General features: G+C 42.6%; 2 protein-coding genes across 3 annotated transcripts in view; both read left to right on the top strand.

Annotated features, from left to right (window-relative positions):
• KIF26B (kinesin family member 26B) overlaps nucleotides 1-13,536 on the top strand; it is a 285,789-nt gene that overhangs the window by 259,323 nt on the left and 12,930 nt on the right. For both annotated transcript variants that reach the window (XM_051783303.1, XM_051783306.1), the window contains 2 exons: nucleotides 3,606-3,768; nucleotides 4,884-8,316. In XM_051783303.1, coding sequence (XP_051639263.1) covers nucleotides 3,606-3,768; nucleotides 4,884-8,316 — 3,596 coding nt within the window. The remainder of the gene's footprint in view (nucleotides 1-3,605; nucleotides 3,769-4,883; nucleotides 8,317-13,536) is intronic.
• Nucleotides 1-13,536, top strand: part of CNST (consortin, connexin sorting protein) — a 668,223-nt gene that overhangs the window by 165,386 nt on the left and 489,301 nt on the right. The gene's annotated exons all lie outside the window — the stretch shown is intronic.

Genomic DNA, 13,536 nt, shown 5'->3' on the forward strand with positions numbered 1-13,536 from the left:
AAAATAATAAAGAGCCTTTGAAGAAATCAGTTGTTCGGGGTTCTGAGATGAGTATGTTTAGTCATAACAGTAGATAATGGACAAGTCTGTCCAGTGCAAGGCAAGGATTAAATGAAGGACTAAATAATTTATAGTTCAGTGAACACTGTTTTTCCTGTGCAGGGATTGAGGTAGGGGTCTAGTGTAAAAATAGTATCTAGTCATGAAATTAAGGATTTTGACTTAACAGCACTGTAAGTCCTTCAGCAGCTTTTGTAATATGAGAGGGTGGAAATAACAGAGGAGAAAAAGGAACAGAATGGAGAAGCAAGAAACCCTCAAATGGAGGGCTGTTACTCCATGGAATTAACTGAAGATTTCTACCTGGCAATCTTCTGTGCCACACCTGCAGACGTACTTCATAGAGACATCTAAGTTTAGTTGCCTGCCCACAGAGGTCCTGCTTCTGGACTTTCCTAGAGTTAAAACTTTGCATACTTTCTCTTGGAGTTTTACCTGTGTGGCATGTATGAATAATATTTAGTAGCATTTTCCTGTAGCCATGATTATCTAAGGAGCTAGGCAAGAAAAGGTGTAAGAGTAATGTATTTTATTAGACCAAGTGATGTAATAAGAAAAAAATAAGGTGACTTTTAAATACTGAAAAAACTGCAGAATTGACTTACCAATATACAGTTATTGAAGTCTGAAGTGTGGTATCCTGACCACATCTTCATTTTTCTCTGTGTATTACATCCTCATATTCATGATAGGTTATGGTGAATTTCCTAAACTATAAAAACATTAGTTGATGGGATAGAAATTTATTTAAAATGAAGACAGGTATATTAAATGGTGTCATCGTGCTGCTCTGGCATATAATTTTTATTGCTTTTGGAGCAGAATAGAAATAGACCATTGGCATTCCTGAAGTTTCGTCTGCTATAAAAACATTGTTGCATTTCACTATGCTGCTGTGGGAAATCTGGGATGTTCTACTAGCCAGCCTCTGCTTAGTACAATGAGCAACATGCACGCAGGAGCAGCAGACCTTCTGTGAGCTTCTTCGAAATTTCTGTGTCACTTAGTTTACAGAGCCAGAGGATCAACAAAGGTCTTGCTTCTCAAAGCACTTCCAGTGCAGAAGTGCAGACCTCTTTGTAAAACTTCTGCTTTCACAGGAAATTTTGCATTTGCAAATACCAGCTCATGAATCACCTAATGAAACAATTCACAGCCTTCCATTTTTTTCAGGCAGAAATGCTATGTCAGCTCTCAGAAGAACAAAGCATCTACTTTGTGTCTCACACTGTCTGTTAAGCAAATTTCAGTGAGACATCCAAAATATTTTAACAATATTTTAATTGAAGAGGATAGAGTGAGTTCAAAATTAAGCCACACGTTTTTGTGTTTTATATTCTCTTTTATTTTCTTTCATTCCTTCCAAAGTTAGTAGGTGGTATTGTGAGAGACCAGTGAACCTTGAACAGCTGAACTTGTCTTATAACAATGTCCAGAACTGACAAAAATCTGTTTCATAATTTTCTTCGCCTTTATTTTATTTTATTTTATTTTTAAGTGTACAGTAGTGACACGAGGCTAATTATTTTTTCTTGGTGCAGAGTGAAGCTGATAGTCAAGATGCTGGCTGCTGAATGAACAAACTCTGAAATTAGAAATCAGTGTTGGCTGAGCTTTTTACTGCTAGGTCTCATGCTTTAATCATTGACAAATCTGCCCTTTAGTTCCCAACTGATATATGTCAGAGGATCATTTGAATTATATAATAGGTATTTCCTCTGCATTGTCATTCTTCTTGCAAGTGTGTGTTTCAGTACAGGCAGATGGCACAGATTATTTTATATTCCTAATGCATATACTTAATGCAAACTGAGCCACACCTCAGTTTGCTGATGCTGGCTGCATGGGCTATATGTTCTCAGGAGACCAACATGTTTAGAATGTATTCTTTTGCCCTTTCCTCTGTCATCTCGTGTTTTGCTATGATAGAAGCATTGGCAAATGAAAGGCTTGTTATTGATTTCTGTGCAGATGTTAATAATTTCCGCGTTACTCTGCATTGGAGTGGCAGCAACTGATGTACAAAATTTGACATCTTAATTATTCCATGATGGAAAGGAGGGACACTAACCTGAGATACAGCAGCTTATTAACTCTGGATCTGTGGATTTAAAGCAGCCTTAGGTCACAAGTGAAATGAGTGAGGCTGTCTCAGTGTAGTCTGTATGGATATTTGTTTGCTTCTCAAAGACACCTGATGCCTTCACTGTGTCTGGAGCAGATGGAAGCAGAAATCCCAAAACGAAAAAATGTTTTACTTCCAGTATTGCTAGCCAAGCTGAAATTGTAAGTACTAGAAATCTCAGGAGATGCACGATTTATGAGCTCTCCAGAGTTATTGCTAGATGCATCAAAATATGCAACCCAAATGCTGCTGTTTATTAATCAAAAAGAGAGGTCGTAGAGTTTTGGTATTTGTCCATCAGTCCCAATCGGGTAGGCATAGGTTCAGTTCCCAGCAGTTGCAGCTTTATGAAGAGTTCCTGTGAGTTGGAAATGTCAAGTGAATGACCAAGGGCACACATGCACCACAGATGATTAGCAGATATTGAACAGTGAGCCCCAAAAGTCTGATCCGCAGCCACTGAAGGTGTTGCTGTCATTGCAACAGTGAAAGCAATTTCTTTACCAATAGATAAATATCAAACTGTCGCTGTCTTTGTTTTCAGCTGTACGTAACTATCACCCACAACTTTTAGCATAGGAGAGGCTGTCTTCAAGAGGATACCATTTCCCAAGTAACCATCCAGTTGACCTGTACATCATGTAGATAAATGTCTCTTTAAAAATTGTATATTTTGCATTTCTGACTACAGGATTAGATGACCACCACAGAATTATTTTATATGCATCATCATGCTGTTAAAATTCATATTCTCAGTCCAGTCACAGACAGCCCCACAATAAGGCATCAGCATTTCAAAAGCTATCCGATGCTGAACAATAGAGTAAGTGGCAAGAAGAGAAAATTTGATTTCCGCCTCAGTGGAAGAAAAGATCTAATATGAAAGAACAATTGTGTGAAGTCTGAAGACTTGATTGTTTTGTATTTCACCAGCAGCATCCAAAATTGACTTCAGTGATTTAACTACTATTAACCTTGAGTTATCCAGTGCCCTGGAAGGCAAGAAAAAATTTGTGTTCTCTAATCTAATCCACTACCCTCTTTGTCCTCCAGAGCTGGGCCAGGGTTTGCCTGCGCACTCTGCACTTCCAAAGGGCAGCAGTTTGATGTGTGCTGCTTTAGCTTCTTAACGGTCTCCAGTGCTGGTCTGCATCTCTGTTTTGGCAGTGGTAACAGTGCTGGTAGGACTGAGACCAGAAAAAGACAGAAGGCAGGAACTGGGACAAGAAGTTTGAATTGTAGTCCAGCGTCTTTCAGCATGTTCAGCTGCAAAAGCAGCATAGCCTAAACCTGAGGAAGGCAACTAATTAGGATTCCATTAAAAAGAGGAGAAAATATCTTACCAAGACACAAGTTGCATCATGGTGGCCGAAATGAAACCTTGCTCGCTAATGTAGCTTTAATTCATTTTATTTTACAGAGACAGCAAGCTCACCATGTTGCTTCGAGAGTCCTTGGGGAATATGAACTGCCGCACCACAATGATAGCTCACATTTCAGCTACTGCAGGGAACTATGCTGAGACACTGTCCACCATCCAGATTGCATCACGGGTCCTAAGGATGAAGAAAAAGAAAACTAAGGTAAGACAATGTATAACTCCCTTGTGATGGTGGAGGAGGGAGGAAAAAGGATCCTGAAGGTTCCTTAATAGGGTAGAGCAAAATGTAAAAAATCAGTAATCAATTCCAAAGTGTATGGGTTGTATATACCCTGTCCTAGGCAAGTGTCACAGAGCACATATCAGAGACTAGGGCGGGTAAATGCATCAGTTTCAAAGACAGAGGAGTGAGTTCAGACATATCTGCTGTAGCAGGTTTGTAAGCTGCCCTCATTTAATGATATAACTGTCAGAGAGCATTTATTTTCCATTATGCTCTTAGTGCTAATGAAATAATAAGGAACAAAACTGCTGCAGAGTTAAAGGAAATTGAGATTAATTAAGTATCAGATTCTCTATGCTTCTCAGAGAGAGCAGTAGCAAAATAAATGCAAAACAGTGTGTCCATTGGCAGCATTGGTGCCTTTTTTATTCCTACTGCTTCTAAATAAGGGTGGTGGATTTTCCAAGAAACAAGTGAGAATGGGCTGTACCTGTTTTCATGTTTTAGAGTCCCGGTTCCTTCTATGAAGCTTATGGTGTGAATTGAGCAGAACAAGTGAATGTTATGTGTTTCACTTAAATTGACTGCCCAGAGATTGACAAAAGATTTTTTTGTCAATTGACCGAAGAGAGGCAAGTGAAGAAATTTGGTCCACACATCGTCACAGCGCTGTGTCTCCAGAGACCTCTGAGTGCATGTTATCCAATCCCATACACTATAAGTAGGACCAAAGAGGGTCATATGTAATGAGTTTTCTTGATCCTCTACACACACACACACACACACACACAAAATCAGCAAAGGTTTTGCCAAATATCTGATTTCTTTGGACAGGCTCAACTAAGGGAGGGGTCCTAATTAATTTTTTTAGCACTTTTTTTTGGAAGTCTCATGATTTTGAGTGGGACTCAAAGTTGAAGTATTGGGTTCTCCATTGCGTGTTTGCTGTAGGACTGTGGATAAGCAGCTTTAAAGCTCTGTGCCTTAGTTTAGAGATCCCAGTTTAGATGTGACTGTGACCTTCTTGTGTATGCAGTTTGTGCAAGGAGCAGTTTACAATGCTGAAATATCACAGACTCTCTTTCATATTGCAGTACACATCGAGTTCTTCTGGAGGAGAAAGCTCTTGTGAGGAGGGCAGGATGCGGAGGCCAACCCAGCTGAGACCTTTCCATTCTAGAAACACTGTTGACCCAGACTTTCCTATTTTGCATTTATCAAGTGATCCTGATTATTCATCCAGCAGTGAGCAGTCATGTGATACGGTGATTTATGTTGGTCCCAATGGCACTGCCCTTTCTGATAAGGAACTGACAGATAATGAGGGTCCCCCTGACTTTGTTCCCATAGTTCCTGCTCTGCAAAAAACCAAAAATGAAGGCAGGTTGGAGGAAATTAGTGAGTCAGGGCCCAGCACATCTGAAAGAGACTGCCTGAAGTGCAACACCTTTGCAGAGCTCCAGGAGAGGCTGGATTGCATAGATGGCAGTGAAGAGACTGACAAATTTCCCTTTGAAGAGATGCCTGCTCAATTTAGCTCAGACCAGATGTCTAAGTGCTCTGTCTCAAGCCAGCTGGCAGAACTTAGCCACTTACCAGAGTCAGATAAGGAAGATACGATGCCAGAATGTCAGCATCCTGATAGAGAAGCCAAGGAAAATATAAATGCAACGCCCAGCAAAACTAAGAGAAATCACTCCCCTGTTCCTTCTGGAGCTCTTACTAATCTTTCAACTCCTTCTTCTCCCAGGAGTGTAACAGGCAGCTCTAGTAAAGAGCTTAGCTCTTGTCAATTAGCACACAGCACCAGCTTACAGAGCAGCAGAGAAGGGCTCAACACCTGTGGATTTGTGGAAGGCAAGCCTCGGCCAATGGGTTCACCCCGACTTGGCATTGCAAGCCTCTCAAAGACATCTGAGTATAAGCCACCAACTTCTCCTTCCCAGAGGTGCAAGGTCTATACACAGAAAGGAGTCCTGCCCAGCTCCACTCCCCCACCAGCTCCCCTGAGTAAGGATGCTGGGATGACATCTAGTGAATCTTTATTACAACCAGAAATTCGGACCCCACCTGTAGGCATGAGCCCTCAGATTATGAAGAAGTCGGTGTCCTCCAGCAATGGAGATTTTGAAGAGACTGTTCTCAATGAAGATCAGCAGCAAAGCATTTCTCCAGAATCCAAGAAGGAGATTCTGAGCACCACCATGGTGACCGTTCAGCAACCTTTGGAGCTGAATGGAGAGGACGAGCTGGTGTTCACTCTTGTAGAAGAGCTAACCATTAGTGGGGTCCTTGACAATGGGCGCCCAACCAGTATCATCAGTTTTAACAGTGACTGCTCAGTGCAGGCTTTGGCCTCTGGGTCTAGACCAGTCAGTATTATCAGCAGCATATCTGAAGATCTTGAATGTTACTCCAGTGCAGCTCCTGTGTCTGAAGTCAGCATCACACAGTTCCTTCCACTTCCAAAGTTGAGTCTAGATGACAAATCCCAAGATGATGGCAGCAGGCGCTCATCCATCAGCTCATGGTTGAGTGAAATGAGCACAGGGAGTGATGGTGAACAGTCGTGCCATAGCTTCATAGCCCAGGCATGCTATGGGCATGGGGAAGCTATGGCAGAACCCCCTGTCTCTGAGTTTGCAAGCACCATACAAAGTGCCAGCATGATTTGTGTAAGTGATAAACAGAAGTCAGTGGCTGACAACATGCTTATACTGTCGGAAATGGGGGAGGAAGCTTTCGGCAAAGTGCCACCCATCAAAGGCTGTAAAATATCAGCTCTAGGAAAAACTACTGTCACAATCAAAAACACCACAAGCCTTAGCAGCTGTGAAGGCTACATCCCAATGAAGACAAACATTACTGTGTACCCATGTATTGCTGTTAATCCCTTCAAAGCACAAGACACTGATGATGCTGTACCGGCAGTAACTGTAGACACAAAGGTTACTCATCCCCATGACAGGAAAGAATCTAGTGCTAAGAAGGATATCAAATTTGAAGACCCTTGGCTGAAGAGAGAAGAAGATGTTAAAAAGGACAGCTCTGAGAGCAGTGATGGGCCAAGGCCTGACACGGCTGTGGTTTCAGCCAAGCCCGAGCACAGCACAAAGCAGTCCTCAGTGGACAGGTTTAGCACCAGCAGTGGGGATGCTTCTATTTCACCAGGATCTGACAGTCTAAAAAGGATTGTGGATGGGTGTGAGGTGGCAGCATCTAGCTCTGCAACCCAAAGTCCTGTTCATTCCAGTGATGGCTTGAAGAATTTTAGCCTCCCTCGAGGCCTCCCGAAGGCAAGCAAGGTGGAGGAGTCTGACAGTCATCTCCATCCTACGGCCACTGACAGCAGTGGAGTCAGTTCTCCTGCCCTTCTCCTGTTTTCTAAGGCTAGTCTTGACAAGAAAATGGTATCTCCCAAACACTGCATCCTCACTCGTCCCAAAGGGACCCCTCCTCTGCCACCAGTGAGAAAGTCAAGCTTGGATCAGAAGAACAGAGCCAGCCCCCAGCACAGTGCAGCCAGCAGCACCACGAGCAGTCCCTCCAGCCAGCCTGTGTCCTTCCTGGCCAGCTTCCCTGAGGAGCTGAATCCCAAACAAAAGGGCCCTGGCATTGATAGCAGTGTCAACAACAGCAGCAGCAAGCTCTTCAGTGCCAAACTGGAGCAGCTTGCCAGCAGGACCAACTCCCTTGGGAGGTCCACAGGAAGCCACTACGAGTGTTTGTCACTGGAAAGAGCAGAAAGCCTGTCATCTGTGAGCTCCAAGATGAGCCCTGGCAGAGACACCACAATGCCCAGGGCTGGAAGGAGCCTCAGCCGCAGTGCCATGTCCTCACCCACCAACTCGGGCCTCTCCCAGTCAGCAGGTGCCTCCCCAAAAGCCAGCCAGTCAAAGATCTCTGCAGTCAGCAAGCTCCTGCTGGCAAGTCCCAAGGCCCGCAGCCTGTCTGCCTCTGCCACCAAAACACTCAGCTTCTCCACCAAATCTCTGCCTCAGTCCGTAGGGCAGAGCTCCAGTTTGCCCCCAAGTGGGAAGAACATGTCCTGGTCAATGCAGTCCCTCAGCAGAAGCCGGGGCTCCAGCCTTGCTTCCAAATTGCCTCTTCGGGCTGTCAATGGGCGGATTTCAGAGCTGCTCCAAGGGAGTGCCAGTGCCAGAGGCTTACAGCTGCAGGGAAGCTCAGAGGCAGATGAGCGTGGGGGCCTTCCCGGAGATGAGAAGCCAGCTGTTCACATGCTGCCTTCACCTTACAGCAAGATCACCCCTCCTCGGAAACCTCACCGCTGCAGCAGTGGCCATGGGAGCGACAATAGCAGTGTCCTGAGTGGGGAGCTGCCCCCTGCCATGGGGAAAACAGCCCTCTTCTACCACAGCGGGGGGAGCAGTGGCTATGAGAGCATGATGAGGGACAGCGAGGCGACAGGGAGTGCCTCATCAGCTCAAGACTCCATGAGCGAGAACAGTAGCTCTGCGAGCGGCAGGTGCCGAAGTCTCAAAAATCCAAAGAAACGATCAAATGCAGGTAAGCTTGTGGTGGTGTGAAAGAGGGATGCAGATCAAAGCAGGTAACTAGTAATATGGTGGGTAGGCTAGCTCTAAAGGTAAGCTAGTTAAATACCATTCTTAGCTGAGAAGAGAGGACAGGGTAAGTTTCCTAGGCTCTGCCTTGCTTCAGTTTGGAACATGCACAAATCCTTTGTGGTTTCATTGCCTTGGCAGTGGAGTCTCTCCCACACCTGTTTCACTTAGGTTTACTTCAGATGAACAAAAATTGGTTAGTAATGCCAATGGCAGCCACATTCAAGTATTTATTTATACAAATATACTTGTGATTTGATTCCCGAAAGATGCCTTTGTTAGGCCATGAAATGTAATTGTTACTCTTAAACACTTTGGACACAGACTTCCTTCTTATTATGCACATTTCACCAGCCCAAGACCAGAGTCTTGCCAAATAGCTATATCTGTTGTGAGCCCAGTTTTTTTCCTTGTGTGCTCTGGATACCCAAAGGTGCAAGATGCCCTACATCTGAAACTGCTGAATTCTTTCTTCCTGCATAGAAGATGGAACGAATTGTACCCATGTGCCTTGAAAGATGTTATCTTGTGTCTGAAATTCTTGCTTTTTAAGTTTTGACTTGAGACTCCTTTTCCCACTAATTTATTGATAAAAAATAACAGATTATATTAAGAACAATTTATAGGAACTACTGCACTGAAGGATTTGCAACTGAAACCTTTTTAGTGATCATGATACAAATCAGAAAGACTTCACCTTTGTTCAGATATAATCCTTGGTAGCTTTCACACTACATCAGGACATTTTTATTAGATGACAAGAACCTCCTGTGTAATACCAAGAGTCTGTGCAGTTGCAACTTGTACATATTCCCACCAGAACGAGTTTCATAAAGTTGCAGAACAGGGATGGGGAGCATTCATGAGCTGGTCAGCTCGCCTTTTTCCTGGACGCTGTTTTCCCAACCTGTAGTGCAAGTCCTGCCTAACCTACTTTTGAAAAAAATGCACATTGACATTGGAACTGGTGTACACAGGTATGTGGAGTATCAGTGACTAATCCTACAGTAGCTCTGGCTGTCCAAAATTTTTTTTCTTGTAGTTTTCCTAAGTCACCAGCCATTCCACTTGCTACAATACTCACCTCATTTGCAGTGAACAAACTGAGTAATGCATAACTCTCTCTTTCTTTATGCTCTTGACTATGGTGGCAGGAAGAACACATTCAACACAGATGTGAATGCTATAGATACCGCTATTAAAACAATATCCATAAATGCATGGCTGATTGTACCTGTTCAGAGTATGCATCTGAAAGTGATCACTCTACATACTGCAAACCCAGTTGAAGTGATTAAATAATCTTTCTGAAGTTAATTTTGCATCCTGTGAAAAAATATCTTTCCTATCCCTTCAGTTTAAGTGGTAATAATTTGATTTTCCTCTTTCTGAGGAGCTCTTCCTCTAAAAGCTCCTTTCAAATATAAACTTGCAAGAAAAATAGGGATGATTTGTGTGTTGTGGAAAAGGAAAACAAAGCTGTCCACAGTGATGGAATTTGTGTGTGCATGCTGACAACTGGATTGTGCCTTGTGGAGAAGTTGCCCATGTAACATAGACTTTTTCCACAGGTCATTTAGATGCAAAAATTTATCAAGTTCTGTGAAAACAGGCAGCTGTGCAGATGAAGGAACAGATTAGACACTAGAGAACAATGTCTCCCACCCCCCCACTCTTTCCCTAGGGGAGATATTTTATAAAAATACTCTGAGAAAAGCTTTAGGCAGAGCCTCTGATTTCTTTAGACTCAAGAGTTCCTCCCAAAAGTAAATCAGTAGAAGACCAGGATTTGTTTACTCTGATGCTCATAAAACTAGTTTCATTTCACTTCTCTCTGCTTTGATAGCACATTGGAGGCTGGACAAGGCTGGAGATATGAGTGGGAAAAGCATTACCTCTGTGTTGTAATGACAGACGAGCTTCAGATGTGTTTGTTGTATTTTATACCAGGGCTGTATTTTGGCTCACAACTTTGGCTTTTGATAACCCCTGTGCAGGACTGAACATTGTGTTTGTGGCCAAAAGAAGGGAGTTTTGGAGGAGAGGACTATTTGAGACTCAGGTTTCAGGTTGTTCTTGTAGCAGTCAGGAGGACACACCAGGTGAGAAGAGACTTTTCCAACCTTGAGCCTACGTGGCAGAACATTGACACTGGTTTGTCACACAGTACAGACATGCAAAGTTAGCAAGTGAAGGGGCAAGCAAGAACCTTTCCTTAGAAGGAACCATGAGGAGTCCTAGCTTTGCTACTTTTCTACTGCTGTGTAACATCTAACCTGTCTTTTTCACCAAGCACAGCTTTTTTTTTTTGTTGGCCAAGAGCTTCATCTCTTTATTCTAATTTCTGGTGTGGGTTTGTTCCTCTTTCCTTTGTCCTCAATGTTGCAGTTATCTGGACCTGAATGGGGGTGGAGGGCTTTCAGTGGAGAGCCTGTGTCCTTGGAAGTTGCCTGCCCCAGTGGACTTGGCATAGCCTAGAGCATCAACCTCCCTCAAAGTAATTTACAAAGCTTCTCTCTTAATTCAGCTTGTCATCTGATGTGGAGAGATTTTGAGTGTATCATCTGTGGAACTTTACTTTTGCATGTGATTGCCTATATCAGCAAGTAATTCCTGTATTGTTTGGAATGACCTGTATTTGTGCATAAGTACAAGGGGTTTCATAGAAACTAAAGAAAAAAAAAATTATCACCATCCCTATCTAGTAGCAAACCACTGCCCAGAAATTAATCAAGTTTCACTTTCTTTTAGCCCAGATCCAGTTTGCATTTGGTCCTGCAGCAGTGAAATCATAATTCTGTTTTGATGTGTTTGATAATAGTATAATTTTTCACATGTCAGCCGATTTATGATGGCATAAACCCAGGATTATTACTTCAATGCAGGAGAACATGAAGGAGGAGGTGAGATATAAGGGAGAATAGAGCTGTTCACAAATGTATTTTTATTGCATAATAAAGAATTGTGAAGTTTTGCAATCTTTCATCCTCTGTAATATCTCCGTTCTTATAAGCATGAATGGTCTCTCCTAAGGAAAAATTTTTAATGAAAAAGATAGCATACAAAGATTCTGAGCTCTTAAAAGACAGATATTATTTTAATACAAAATGTCAAGAGCACTGGACCTTTCCTGATTTGCGGCCACAGATCCACTGTGCTGTAATGGATATGGCACTATAGATATGCTCATTTCAGGTCAGGCAACCTTGTCCACTTTATTTATGATTATTATTAACAGAAATGCTAGCTGTCAGACACGATCAACATGAATCAGCCCAAGGCCCCTGTAAAAGGAGCTCTAAAGAGTCTTTAAGAGAATCACCAGCAGACCTCACAATTACTTTTGAAGTTCTGACACATTGGAGAGACATCATTTTTTCTTGAGATTAAGATCTTGTCTTTCAGTGCTCTTAAATGCATGATTTGTATGTGTAGGTGCTTCTGCCCTGAATGTCATACATGAAGCATCAGACCTATATTGACAGTTTTGAAGGATACAGCTAATTCATATCCTTCACTGTTAGCCTTAGGTTAAATTTTGTGCTCTACCTGAGTACCTGTACAGTTCACAGACAGCCCAGTACAAAACTGTGTATGTACAAAATTAGAAGAAAATAGAAAAAATATATTTGCCTCTTGAATTCTGGTGCCCATTGAAAAATCATGGGTTTACATCATGAAGCACATAAGCCTTTCCCCTGAAGCTAACCTATCCATTTAATCAACATTCCCATCTTTGTATCATCTAATATTGGTTCTATAACATCATGTCAACATATATTGGCCCAAAGTGAGTGTTTATGGCAGAAACAGAGCTATTTAGCCCTGATCTACAGTTGTATATTTCAAAGCTTTGTACAGCTGCTCTTTAATCCACCCTGCAGTCCAAGACCTCATTTTACAGATGGAGAAAAGAAGGTGGAGAATTTTACTGCCTTGCCCAGTGCCCTCAACCAAGGCAGAGCCAGATCCAGGGTTAAATTACAAGCACCCATGACTCCTAACCTCAACTACAACTGACTTTGCCATACATCTTCCCCTCCCATTGCTGAGCAGTGGAGAGGAGAGTTTAATTTATTTTCTTTTTATGGCAGGCCCTTCCTCCCTCTTTGCCCACAATCATATGCACAACTATGTTTTCTTTGATTTTTTTGCTCACTCCATTACCCTTTCCCTGTAAGAAACAACTGGCATCTCAGCCATATCTCTGTTTGTGACTCCAGTCTCCTGTCTCTTGGGTAGACAGGGCTGTCTTGAGCAGGGCACTGAAGTGTGGGGACATAGTTTATACCATTATCAGTATTATTTTTTATTTCCTCGGGAATTCTAATTTCAATGTCCCTGTGCTACTCCATGTAAAGGCAATAATAAGAGTACTTTTATAATACATATTCCTGTATGTGATCAGGAAATGCATTCTGGTTGAACTCCATTTTGCAAAAGCCATATTTGTCTCCTGGGGATGCAACAGATATGAGAGGGAGGCAGGCAGGCGGGGTGGCAGATTAGGACTTGCAAGATCTATGTTGTATTCTCTGGTGTGCTGCTGGTTCACTGTATCACCTTGGGCAACTTGTGTAATTTTTGTGTTCTCTGGTTACCAGCTCATAAAAGTAGGTAATGGTGGAACAAAAAAAGTGACAGCAGGGTCTTTAGATCAAAAGTGTTATCTACCTACTTTTTGCTCTTCTGATTTGATTTTTAGCATCTTTTCCTGAGCTTAGTTTTGATGTATGGGGGCATTACTTTAAGATAACTCTCAATGCAAACATGACTGGATGATTTCAGAGATGCAGCTTTGGTGTTAGCTCCATGTCTTGCCCACTGTGAGCTAACAGCAAAGCAAGAGCCCAGGCTCTAATGAGGTTTACCCAGTAAAGGCAGGTCCTGTTTGCATTCTCATGTAATGTGCATAAATGCCTTGTTTCTACCTTTTGCCACCCTCTCCTACAGATGTTATTTACAGGTTCTGGTCCCTTACAGTGTTTCAGTGCTGTCTATAATGAAACCTTCCCTGGGAACAGCAGAACAGGAGGGTCTCTGAGATGATTATCATAAATAGGCATTTTCATGAAGACACACAGATCTTTCTGAGGCTGTTTTCTTTCCTGTTCCCTTTGGGAATAGGGTTGGGTGCCTAAGAGAGTCTCCATCTTATGTACAT

This window comes from Manacus candei, unplaced genomic scaffold, assembly GCF_025592945.1.
Source record: "Manacus candei isolate 608988 ecotype Guabito, Panama unplaced genomic scaffold, ASM2559294v1 h1tg000017l, whole genome shotgun sequence".
Classification (NCBI taxonomy): domain Eukaryota; kingdom Metazoa; phylum Chordata; class Aves; order Passeriformes; family Pipridae; genus Manacus; species Manacus candei.